This window comes from Hakea prostrata, chromosome 5 (assembly GCF_041222555.1).
Source record: "Hakea prostrata isolate BN-2017 chromosome 5, UWA_Hpros_2, whole genome shotgun sequence".
In the NCBI taxonomy this organism is placed as follows: domain Eukaryota; kingdom Viridiplantae; phylum Streptophyta; class Magnoliopsida; order Proteales; family Proteaceae; genus Hakea; species Hakea prostrata.
Genome location: NC_142604.1, coordinates 32,754,044 through 32,767,691, shown reverse-complemented (window position 1 = coordinate 32,767,691; position 13,648 = coordinate 32,754,044). Strand labels below are relative to the sequence as shown.

Genomic DNA, 13,648 nt, shown 5'->3' with positions numbered 1-13,648 from the left:
ATTGTAACTTTCGCTCTTTTTAGCAATTGCTTTTAGGGATGTATTCCGGATTGCCATTAGTAAACAGCTGATTATTTCTAATTCTGATGTAATCATCTTTTTCTTTTTAGTCTAACAGCATCCAGCTTTGCAACAGGTGCAAACCTCTCATTATAGTCAATCCTGAAAGTCTGGGTGAATCGTTTCGCAACCAGTGTAGCATTGTATTGATCTACAATACCATCATTGTTCTGCTTCACAAAGAACATACCAACCGCAACCAACAACCCTACTGCTCGGAGGAAGAACAACAAGCTCCCGAGTCCCATTTTTGTCAAGTGTTTTCATTTCTTCCAACATCGTTCCCTTCCATTTAGGATCCACATATGCATCCTGCCACTTCTGTGGGATTAGCGTCGAAGAAAGGGAAGACACAACTACAATAGGAAGGTGAAACAGAGTCAAGAGAGAACATGGGATATGGGATAAGTGCATTTCCTAACACCATTTTGAAGGGCTATAGGTTGTTCAAACAAAGTTCCTTGCCAGGAGATGGAGCAGTGGAGATCTAGGAGAGGATTCTTATAACGTTAAAGTGCTTTGGTATGATGTCTTGTCGACATTTGCGAACATATGACTGCACAATGTTGGTGCAAGATCTAGTGGTAAAAAAGAGTTTCGAGCTATGGTGCAAGGGGTTAGTGAGTTTTATGGCTACGTGGTATACTAGAAGATCCAGGTGCGCAGATGCCCCTTTTCGGGATGCTTTACTGCAACAATAAAATCAGCTATAAGCATTGCCCATATAATCCAGTGCAACATGACAGGACAAAGCATATGGAGATTGACAAGTATTTTATAAAAGAGGAGTCAGAAAACAGCATTATCTACATGCCATTTGTGAAGTCTGAACATCAAGATGTCTTCACCAAAGGTTTACCTGGACAGATTTTATCCTATTGCAAGTTGGGCATGTGGGAGATCTATATCCCAACTCGAGGGGGAGTGCTATGAGGGACAAAATCCCTCTCCTAGTTCATTCAGACCTACTTGTTTATTTGTTTTTGTCTGGTTTATTTTCCTATTTAGCACTAGATTGGTTTTCTTATTCATTTTTGTACATGATAATCTTTTCCTACACAGTGGGATTTTCTCTGATTGTAGAGTATAAATTCCCAATTAGGGACTATGAATGAAACATGTTTCCCTAAGTAAACAGCTCTCATTATTCTTACAAAAAGTATAAAACAAATGTGAGACTAGGTAAACCATGACCAATTCCAAGATTAATACTGATGAAGTATCAACAATGGTTCAATCGGTTTCAGTCCAACCACAAGAAGAACCGGTCCAACGGGGTTTGGTCCAATAAGAGTTCGACTAAATTAAATAAATTATTTCAGTTCTAATTTCACCTTTTAATTGTGTTGCTTTCCTGTGTAGGAGTGAGTTAAATTTGGATATGAACTTTGTTTTTGAGATTCATATTACGATTAGGGTTTTGTGTTTTATTTCTTTAAAGAGCATGTATTAGGATGCACTTTCAGATTGGGAATTACAAACTTATGTTTGTGAGAGCCTGTGTGGCTGCTGTGTAAATGAGCACTCTTTTCCCTTCCGCACTTCTTTTATTATGTGATTTCCTCTTCCTCCTCTTCCTATTCATCTAATTCCCCTTCCGGAAGAGCCCCACAATAGCAGACCATTCCCAAGCCTACATTAATTGGTATCAATAGACTGGTTCAATCAGTTTCGATCCAACCCCAAAAGAACTGGTTCAATCAGGTTTGATCCTACAAGAATTACACTTAATTAAATGAATTATTTCAGTTTTAATTTTATCCTTTTAATTCTTTTTGCTTTCCTATGTAGGAGTGAGTAAGATTTCGGATTGAAATTTGTCTTTAAATTTCAAATTTCTACTGGGGTTTGTGTTTATTTCCTTTGAATAGCATCAATTAGGATGCAACTTCAGATTGGAAAATTATGAATTTATGTTTGTGAAAGCCCGTGTGGCTGACGCGTGAACGCGAGCACTCATTTCCCCCTTCCTCACTTTTCTATTATGTGATTTCCTCTACCTCATCTTCCTATTTTTCTAATTCCCCTTGCATGAAAGCAAACCATAGCAGACCATTCCCAGGTTTGCATGAAGTACAAACCAACTGTATTTTTTGGTTGTTTCAAACTTCAAATAGCTTGCTTCTTCAGTTATGCTACCTTCTAGTTCTAGATTGTATCTGATGACTTGATGTGTAGTATTGATTTTAATGACCTGATGTGACTTAATGTTGTCTTCTGATGAATTGACATAGCTTAGCGTTGATTTTTTTATGATTTTAACCTTTAGGTGGCTTAGTGTTGATTTTCAATGATGTGAAATATCCTTCCATAGGATTTATTGTGGTCATCTCGGCAACCAAATCAGACCTGCGAGTGATCTACCTAGATGGCACATGGGGCAGGACACATTAAGTGCATACCACCAGAATGTCTAGAACCAACCAAATACTTGACTCTCCATCGCACCTTAAGAAAAGCTATCTTCCAAGTTCACACACACACTAGCAGATCTTCAAAGCCTGTTTCATGATTCTGCTCCTGATCTAGGACAATTTCTGAGACATTACTTTTCCCCAGTGTAAGTAGAAATTTATAAGTACCCAAAATTTAACCTTGAGGGCTGATAAATTGCTAGATTAATAAAGACACTATCTGATCATGAAAAAGAAAAAGAAAAAAAAAATGACAGCAGCACCTTGGTAGAGTGCACTGGAGAAACATATCCGACAAAAGGTGAGATCAACAGAAGGACTAAAATCTACTCGTAGAGAATAATATCATCCCAGAAGCCCAAAAGAAAGAATATCCTAATCAGATGAATATAATGCAAGTCTTAGTCATCGAGAAAAAAATGAAGATCAAGTCATCTGAATAGGTGGTTTCTTGTGATGTATGATTGGGTGTTTCCAACGAAAGCTGGGGAGGAGCATCAAGATTAGGATCGCGATATAGAAGGATGATCACTAAAATGGACAGGATTATAACTGGTGATCGAATGGGATGAATGGGAATAAACACCCCCCCCCCATCTGGACATTTGTCTGTTGTCTGCAAAATATACAAACCACAAGCCAACTGTCTTCCAATACTCACCTAACATACAAAAATAAAGTGTACCAATGCGGATTTGGTTTTACAGTTCCTGTAGTTATATAAACTGTTCCACTATGTGTAAGAACATATAAAACTACAATCAACTACCAAAGTTCAGAAGCACTAACCATTATGCCATTTATATAGTTGACGCTCAACTTTTTGCCCATTTGTCCTATTGTCAACTTATTTTATTAACTATTTTCTCTGAGTTGTTTGATCACCAAACCTACACTAGGCTTCTGTTGGTTCAATTTCTAGTCTGGTTTGGTTAAAAAAAAACTGTGGCATAAGATGTCATAAGCAATGAATTTCAGTTAGTTGCCTTAGTGGGAGATGATGAGGTGGTGATACTTGACGATAAGGAGATTCCTCAGAAGGATTGTTTTAGGTACCTAGGTTCAATCATAAATAAAAGAGGTGATATAGAGGATGAGGTTTCCCAAGGAAATAAAATAGGGTGGATGAAGTGGAGAGGTGCGTCCGGGGTCTTATGTAATTGGCGTATTCCATTACAGCTTAAAGGAAAATTTTATAGGACCGTTGTTCAACCAACTATGATATACGGTGCAAAATGTTGGGTTGTTAAAAAGAATCACATATATAAACTCAGTGTAGCAGAACTGAAGATGCCAAGATGGATGAATTGCAAAACTAGGAAGGATAAGATAAGGAATGATCATATTAGAGTTGGTTTGGGAGTTGCTCCCATAAGTGATAAGTTTCAAGAAAGTCGTTTGAGGTGGCACGGCCAATTTCAATGGAGACCTATAAATGCCCCTGTTCAGAGAAGTGATATAACACAGATTGAAGGGACTAGAAGAGCTAGGGGTAGACCTAAGATAACCTTAAGAGAAGTGGTGAGAAAGGATATGCATAGCTTAGGCCTTGTATCTAGCATGGCCTCAAACAGAATTTGATTGGAAGCCACAAATCCATGTAACCGACCCCATTTAGTTGGGACAAGGCTTATTGTTATTGTTGTTGTTTGTTGTTGTTGCCTTAGTGGGAGACCCAAAGATTCTTGAACCATTAAAAAGAATCTGAGCATTAGATGTATGGGTTTTTAGACCCAATGACCAATGAAACATCTTTGCCAACAATTCTATGCGCAAACTAGGAAATGGTTACGTGCCATTGTTCTCATTCAGGTCCATGTTGGAGGCATGATCAACTCAAGACATTGCAGTTGCAGTAAGAAGCTGTTCAGCTGCGAGCTACATGGAGCACTTCAATTCATAGGTTTCACACACATAAATCAATGAGGATGCCCTTATTTTGGGATTCAAGTTAGGACTGAATCTCTAGATCAGAAAAGAAATCAATGTACATGACTAGCAATTTGCGAGACCATTTTCACTGGCTATACAGGCGGACGAAAATCTAAGTTTATTTATAGGAACACTGGTCCTCGAGCTCAGGTCCATGGGAAGACACCAAAGATGGTACTATCACAAGAACATTTATAGATGTCACCGAGGACAAGCAGCGGCAATGTCTAGTGCTACTACTGAGCAAGATGGGACTTCTGTCATCAGAAGGAGGGCACTGTTGTTGTGCCTGTAACAACAGCTGAGAAAGATCAAACAACAAGGAATCTGAGACTTTGCCATCAACAAAAGGTGAATAGCTGCAGAGATGAACAGGAAGCCAGTGGAGTACAAGCATTAAGTTCAATGAGCTCTACAAATTAGAGAGAGTAGAAAAGAGAAAGGAAAGAAGCAATGGTTTTGAGTAGACCTATAGATGGATAGTCAAAATCCGCCTCTGGATACATATTCGTATTCGTTTAAGGGTGTCCGAATCCAGAATTTTTCTTAACATAAAATGTTTGTATGCAACCGACAAGCAAGTGAAGCAACCAGATTCAGATTCGGATAATTGCTTATCGAATTGGTTAATATTTGTATAAAAATTTATTTAGTTAAAGTATTAAACATTTTTTTACTCTAAAAATGGCTGATAATTGGATACGGAAACCAGTAACCGGAATCAAAAATCGGATTATAAGAAATAAAAAAATGACAATCAGCAATCAATAATCGGATAGTTTATTAATTAGATTATTATCAGATATCTGATATCTGATAAAGTTCCAGATTCGAATTCAGATACATTCTATAAATTTCTGCCAAATATTGGATCGGATTCGGATAGCGATTTTTCTTATAGGATTCAGATTCCGATTCCGATAGTGTTGCATCCGAATCCAATCCCATCCGTTTATAGGTCTAGTTCTAAGTTGACGCTTTATTGTCAAGTTGTGAACTCCAGCCACGAACTGAGATCTCGACTCAACCTAGATTTCACACTCCACATCTCATTTTGACTTTCTGAAAAAATGAGATATCTCAAGAGTTTTCGAACCATGGTTACTCAATCTATGAAGATGAGTTGCTATCCGCATTGCTAGCAATCGTGTCTTCCATCAGCGCACTAAACACATTGAGATTGATTGCCACTTTGCTAGAGATGATGTTCTCAAAAAGATTGTTACTCCTTCTCTACCTACCACTGAGCAGCTAGGTGACATCTTCACCAAGCTTCTGTATAGACCTACCTTCAAGAATGGCTGTTGCAAGCTACGCATGGGTGATCTATATGCTCTTGCTTGAGGGGGTGTTAATATTTGTGCTATGTAAGGGTACATGACCAAGGTAACAAGGGGTAATCTTGTGTCATGAACATATTAGTAATAAGTGTGTTTACTGTGTTACCATCCCGCTGTTGTCTGGATGACAAACAAACCCATAGCTAGGCTTAGTTTTCAATCGTGTGACTGATAGCTAGTTTCTAATTTGATGTAACCCAGTTTAGGAAATTATTCCTAGACTGGTATTGGATCTTTGACTAAAGGATTGCATGACAGAGAGAGAGTTTTAAGTGAAACCTTCTCCCTTTCTCTTCATTCCCTCATCTTCTTGCTCATTGTTTCCTTCTTTTATCCCTGCAGTTCAGGTTCACTAAACTGGAGCCACTGTCACAATATCCTTTGGCTTTTGGACATGTGCGGTTGAAGAAATATTTGGCAGATCAATTATGCTTGTATGTCATTTTAATTTTTCTTAGATTACTATTAAAAAAATCTCCTGTAGTTATTCCCACCAAAAAAAAATGTATTGCATAACTATTTCCCTTGTTTTGGTCCCAAATTTAGGGATGTTTCCTCAATATATATTAAAAATAGAATGAGTATATGAAAGGAAAAGGAAAGCCAAGTGGCTAATTAAGATAACATGTTGTCCAGTACAAAAAAGAAAAGAGAAGGATAGAATGATAATAACTATTATAACACTCATTATTAACAAAAATAAGGAGAAGAGGCAATGTGCTTACAAGATAAATCTATGGGAAGAAAAGTTTCCCACTCAGTAGAGGCCTAACATTCTGAGCTCTGTTATGTGGGAAGCGTCAAGCTCAGGGTGATTCTTATTATCTTCACGATCTTCCACAACATACTCCTGATGTTACACCAGAAATCATTCATCAATTCATTGACAGAAACATGGGTCCAACAAAATCAGTCATTTAATAAACCTAGAATCCTCGTATTACTAATATCCATATTTAGAAAGGCCACATAAGGAAAGGGAGATTATAGGAAACATTATAACCAATAACAATGAGTTCAATAAGATTCTATCAATGGACAGCCAAGTATCCTCTACTAAATTTATCCACAGTGCTTTCCAGCTAGGAAATACGTGGGATGCAAAAGTACATCTCAAGGTTCAATTAACAACATTTGCTCTTTCAGAAGTACATAGCATAATCAGAGGTAAGTCATGTATGTATGGGATTGGATTAAGTTAATAAAACAGTAATTAGACAATCTAAAAGGGCAGAATGGGGGCCAACCAACAGGGAGGACAGGAACAAAGTGTCAATAGGGTGCAGAGAGGAGATGTCAGGAGCAGAGCAAGGGGGCCATTTTCTGCTTCCCCTCGTGTTTTCAGTTGTGTTTGTTTTGTTCGTACTTTACATCCAACCATCCTGTTTGTTTTGTTCCTATTTTACATCCAACCATCCTGGCATTGACAAACTTTTCCCTAGGGCCAACTGTATTTTCCTTGAATAATTCTCATACCCATCAAAGTTATGCATGTTCTGGTACTTTTTCTATTAGACACTGTCACTGCCAAAGTCTCTTTCTTTGAAGATATCGTTTATCATTACAATTTTCTTATACCCCCTGAAACTCTAAAGAGCCTACTACTGAACCACCTATTCTTGTTCCTCCTATTATTGACTCTGCTCCTCCTGTGCAAGTGCACCAATAAAGACAGGCACAGCAACCCTCTTCCTTTGGTGCCTCCATTCACTATAGGCTCCTCTATAGCCACAACTGGTCTCTTGCTCTGCAAATTCTCTCGACTTACCTGCTGGTTATTTGGAAAAGAACACATTCTTGGACTCAGAAACCTTTTGCCTGCCAATCAAACAGCATGAGTTGTTTCAGAATCTCATCTCCTGTCTCTTTAACGATGATATACTATATCTTTATCCACTGCCACTGTTAAGTCTCTCCTTGAGACTTATCTCATAATCGTTGGAAACATGATACAGATGTGATACGAATGCTTTATTATCATGTCAGACATGGTTCAAAAACACGCTATGTCTCTATGGATGTGAGACGGATGCCTTGTTATCATGTCAGACAAGGACTCTCTTTTTTATCTTTTCTTATGTTGCTCCTGCTGGCTTGCCCTGCTTGTTACTTCTTTCCCACCCTAATGCTCTCCTTATTTTTCTTTTCTTTTTTTTCTTTTCTTTTTTTAATTTGGTCCTGCATTGCTGCTACTTAGTATGTAGACAATAGAATGCCGACTTAATGATCTGTGCTCGTTGGATCACAACGGCATTATGTCTTTTTTTTCCTGTACATTATTCATTTAGTTTTTAATTCATATTGGTAATTAGGAATTTATATATTAGTTTTAACACTTCACTAGTTTATGGTGTTTCTAACTTCTTATGGATCATTTATGTTTTTTGTCCTTTTTGGTGACTTGGGGTGGTTTGATGTTAGTTTTTACTGATATAAGGTATATGATGTATTTATGTTTTGAAAGAAGTGGGAGCACCTTACCGCCTTTGCACTTAGACCATGGTTGTCAAAGCGTCTGCCTAGGCGACAAGGCGGTTTTTCAACTACCTTTTTTGAACCGTTTGTTAACATGCAGTTTTTTCACCTAATTGCACCTTATTGCCGCCTAGACGCCTAAATGATCGCCTTTTTAACATTTTGTACATAATAATATTTTTTCTTGAGTTTTTTAAAAATCAAAATTTATTCTACAAAACCGTGTACGAACTTAATAGTTAGTCATTTCAGAATCGGGAATCAATGAATCATTAAATGGATAAGGCATTTATTTGGCATCAAACTATCATAGAGGTAAGTAAACATGTAAAATTATTAATTTCATTTTCATACTTATAATCTGATATAGTTTTATATGTTATGATGCTTGATGAGATGAACTTATGCTTGTGTTCTTTTTTAAAAAATCTTTCAGAAAAAATATGTTTCTTGAATGCTTTTTTTTTTAGATGAGTGTGATTCTTGAATGTTTGTTTAGCTTATAATATAATTTATCAGCTTAAAAGTAGTTGTATTGAAAAAAATTGACCCAACTGCTTTGGTCGCCTTATTGTCGCCTAGGCGCCGCTTTTTCGCCTAATCACCTAGACAGAGCCCCAATCACTTTGGTCGCCTTGCTGCCTTGACAACCTTGACTTAGACAGCTGTCCACTGCCTTGGATCATCTTGCCACCATGACAACTATAACTTAGTTGGAAGAAACATCTCATCAATGTGTAGCTCCATTTTCTAAGTTTAAAGTCAAGTATCAGACTATCAGCAATATGATACGCCCACATGAAGTCAATCAAATGCATAATTTTACTTTGCAAAAGGGGACATTGTTTGTAGTTTATCATCATTCAGATTCATTAGCATGTGGTTGTCTCCCTAAGCTCCTAATTTTATTCATCACATCATTAACTAATTTTCCAAAAGAGCATTTGTGTACAATAACTCATTGAGAAAGAAAAAATAATTAAAAAAAAAAAAAAAAAAAAGAGAAGTCTCAAGGGCTGTCCAAAAAACATTCATTGCAAATAGGAAACTCATCTAATTCTTTTTCCATTAGATAGAAGTACTACCTTTGTCAGCTCTTGTTTTGCTAGAACATGGTAATGGCGTTCGTTGATCCTCTGGCCACAAATTATGGCTATGAAGAACCCATAGAGTAATCCAACCAAAACAATAGCTGAAACTGAAAAATATGAGAGAAGATTAGATTCCCACCTGTCATTTATTTTTTACTTTTTAGGTGAAGAATGAGACTTTCAAAGTTTTTATAACATTAGATATCAAAGAAACAAAGATTGAAATCATGCTCATGTTCTAACAATCAGTATAACAATAAAATTGATGTGTCAAGTATGTAAATAAAAACTAATGTCTCCAAGGATGAGATCACCATGTGACATACCACTAGAAATTGGACAAGGAGAGGAAGCAAGCCATGAAATTTGTATCATCGTCAGCGTAATAAACAATTTGTTCTAAATGTATCACACAAAAACTAATGTGTTCAAGGGTTGGTTTTTGGTCATGGGGAGAAAACAATCAAATAGCTGATAAAATTTCAGCCTAATTGTTCTGAATAGAACCTGACACAGGGTTATTGTATCAAAAATTTTATATGTAATCGCTTCTTTAAGATCATGATCAAAGACCAAAAACAGAGACTGAGAACAAGTCGTGGTTCATTTGGATCCCACATCTGCTAACTGATTCGTTTTCTGGTTGGAGACACCATACAGTTCAGTTGATCGTTCCCATTAGAATACCCAGTGCACAAGGCTCCAGTGTTTAGCAGGGTTTGGGGAGGTTAGATGTATGCAGCCTTACTCCTGTCCCCAGAGAGGCTGTTTCCAGGACTTGAACTTGTGACTCCATGGCCAAGTGTTCAGCAACTGAGCATTTGAACAACATGCCAAGAACAACCTTCAATTGGTTCCATTGACCTAAATTAAAAATAATTTCAAGTGATTTTTTAAATAAAACTTTTGAGGAAAAATTGTAATTTCCATTATACCCACAACAATCAAGGGTATAAAGGTCATTTCACAGCAACCCTTGACTGAAACTTTTAGCACTGTTAGTTTTGAAGGACCTAAATGTAAAATATGATTTTCTGAGGAGGTGCCTCATGTTTGGCATGTTTTCTGAGTGGCACATGTAAAGATCTCTAATAAAAGGATTCCAAGATCTCGCCTAGATATTACTAAGAGTGTGAATCTAGTATCAAAACCATAGAACCAAAACCGCCTACTAAGAGTGTGAATCTAGTATCAAAACCATAGAACCAAAACCGCCCCTGTAAAACTGTGTCATTCTGAACCGTTTCAGAAACAATTCACTATGATTTTTAAAGAATATTTCTATTTCGGCATGGCGCGGTAAGATAGTAATGGTTTCAGCTGTGGTACCAACGGTATATACCATTTATACAGTTCTCAAACCACATGCTATTTATATACTGAAAGTCTGAAACCATACCATAATGTTTCATACCGTGCACATACTGTCTTCCCATGCCATCACAGTACTGTAACAATTTGCAACTGAAAATACCAAAAGAATAAGGTATGTTCCGATTTTAGGTATTGATTATCCATATCATACTGATACCATACCGCATTATTGATACCATATCGTTTGACATCCATAGATATTATCATATTACAGAGATATCTGAGATATTAAACCTGTATACCCTCTCGTCTTGGGATAAACTAGGGGCTAGTTATAGGATCTCTAGACATAACCAGCTCGAGTTGGTTGTTTATGGTAGGTTAGCGCAATATCGATTTTTTTCATTCAAACTAGGGCTACTTATGGGATTTCTAGACATAACCAGCTCAAGTTGGTTGTTTATGGTAGGCTTGCCCAATATCGATTTTCTTGTGGTTGGGGAGCAATTATAATGAAGAGTTTAAAATTTCTTGTGAAATAGAGTGGTTAAGTTGTTCGTCACTTGGAGTGAAGAATGATGCATCTTTAGGAATTTATAGGAATGAGATGGTTGGTGTGTTGAAATGCAATATATGAAGGAGGGTTGTGGGATGAATGATCGACTCAAAATTAATTGGGTATGCATGGGGTGGGAAATAGTGTATTGTTTCAGGTTTGAAACAATTCCAATGTGCGACACCCCCACAGGGACCCGGATATCTTTGCTATAAATCACAATCACCCCAAGTGAATGCAAAATTCGCAAATACCACTCCATATTCTATTAGAACTGCCAAGTGTAAACATGAAAAGACCATTACACCATCCCCCATTCCATTTTCCCTTCTCTATGTTGTCCGAGACCTGCAACCAAACCTAGGTTGTTCTACCAAAAAAAAAAAAACCTAGGTTGTTTTTCTTTTTCTTTTCTTTTCTTTTTTTTCTTTGTGTTTGTGTGTGGGTGTGGGTGTGTATCAAGTAAAATAAGATTCCTCCCTCTCTAACCCTAATCACCCACTCATCTTTTGTAGATGTTTGCAACAATCAGTATCCAGGAAACTAATTTCACCACTTTCTTAAATCCATTCAACCCCTTATTGTTTTTATTATCCTCATAAAACAATTAATACACTGCCAAACACCTTGTCCTTCACTTCTGCAGAGAGCAGCAGATCAAGAAAAAGTCCTAAATCTCATTAAATCTGTTTGTCCAAACCCAAGCCCAAAAGACACAGAATGCACAAGTTTTGCAAACTTCAGGTTTCCAAATCCTGTTTATTTCTGAAATGTTTGCTCTTTTTTCTTCTTCCTAATCTCCTTTAAACCTTCTGTTGTTATCTCTCTAGTACCCCTTTGTATGATATCTAAAAGCAAATCAACAAGCTCTTTGAAAGAATATTAGGGAGCAAGGAATCAACTCCTGCTGCTACAACTCCAGCGATTTATTGCTCAGATTTTGATGAGATATTCAATTTGATTTTTCTGGATTTCTGTCAGCAACAGTTTTACTTCTGGAGACCCATATCCAGTGATCCTTCCTCAGTGGACAATCACAATTCACAAAACCCTTCAACACCATCATTGAATGGGAAGATTAAAAGATGGACACAGAAAGTAAAAAAAAAAAAAAAAAAAAAAACTGGTTCTATTAGACATTCGTTACTCAAATATAGCAGATTGCATTGACCAAAAAAGAAGGGGGGGATTGGGAATGCAGAAATCTGAGTTTTGAAGGGATGGAACCAATGCATCCCCTTCATTCTCCCATCTTCTTTACCTAAAACCCAAACCTCTCTTATATTTTCCTTTTCAGAAACATATTACCAATAAGATATTTTAGAAATTACAAAATCATGCAACCATGACTTAACGGAAAATACTAACAGACTGGACTATTGTGCAATTTCATTGATAACAAAAAGGGTGTCAGCTAAAATTTGAAGAAATTATTGCTCAGAAGGTTATCATCATTCATAAGCCCCAATGGGGTATTTATAGTTACAATCTGAGTTAATTGTACTCTTGAGTATGATAAGGAAATACAAAGCAAACAGAATAGAAAAACCAACCCTAGACATTAGGAAATCTAGTCTAACACAAAATATGAAACCAATATAAAGAATATAAGAAAACAAAAGATATAACTAAAAGAGGAGTCTGCTCCAAACCTTAATCATACTTCCAACACTCCCCCCAAGTTGAGGCATGGATATCATACATGCCCAACCTGGCCAAAATAGTATAAAACATCTATCCAAGTAAACATCTGCAACTTGATCTTCAAACTTCATTAATAACTTATAGATTACGTCTGCCTAATAGACTTCCACTTGCTTTGTCCTGATCTCCACCGCAACTTTAGGTCTCCAAGGAAGAATGCCCAAGAAAAATGTAGAATCTTCAAATGTTAAGAAGACCAAATTTCTACGCAAATCTGAGGGGAAATATATTTTTGAGGTAACAACTGCTAGGGTACAACAACAAAAGTGAAACTTTAGATTTGTATCAATGTTAGATCTCTAAAGAAAAAATTTGTCAAATAAACGAACAATCTCCAACGGTAAGGGAAAAATTGTCAAGATAAGTGACAATCTCCAAAGGTAATAGAGATCAAGTTCTACAAAAGTCAAACACCAAATCTTCAGCAAGGTTAGATCTCCAAAGTGGAAGATGTCAAGAGGTAAAGAGCAAATCTCCAGGGGTAACAGAGATCAGGTTCTGCACAGGTCAAAAAATCAGATCCATAGCAATGTTAGATCTCCAAAGTGGAAGATTACCAAGGTAAGGGACAATTTTCCGAAGGTAACAGAGATCAAATTCAGCATAAAGAAGTCTAAAAGAGAGGCATTCGAATAATGACTTGAAAAATATAGATACTACTTTGAACTAAACATTGAATTGTAGATATCTTAATCTCCCCCTAACATGTAGCTTTACACGTGGGTAAAACAATGACAAAGGACATCCCTAAATGATATGGTG

General features: G+C 36.9%; 1 protein-coding gene across 3 annotated transcripts in view; it reads right to left on the bottom strand.

Moving 5' to 3' along the window:
• The window catches only part of LOC149015838 (RING/FYVE/PHD zinc finger superfamily protein), a 43,991-nt gene that overhangs the window by 2,781 nt on the left and 27,562 nt on the right, over positions 1-13,648 (bottom strand). For all 3 annotated transcript variants that reach the window (XM_089155952.1, XM_089155950.1, XM_089155951.1), the window contains exons 7-8: positions 9,307-9,419; positions 6,472-6,596 (exon numbers count right to left, since the gene is read on the bottom strand). In XM_089155952.1, the coding sequence (XP_089012078.1) occupies positions 6,504-6,596; positions 9,307-9,419 (206 nt within the window). In that variant the 3' untranslated portion in view covers positions 6,472-6,503. The remainder of the gene's footprint in view (positions 1-6,471; positions 6,597-9,306; positions 9,420-13,648) is intronic.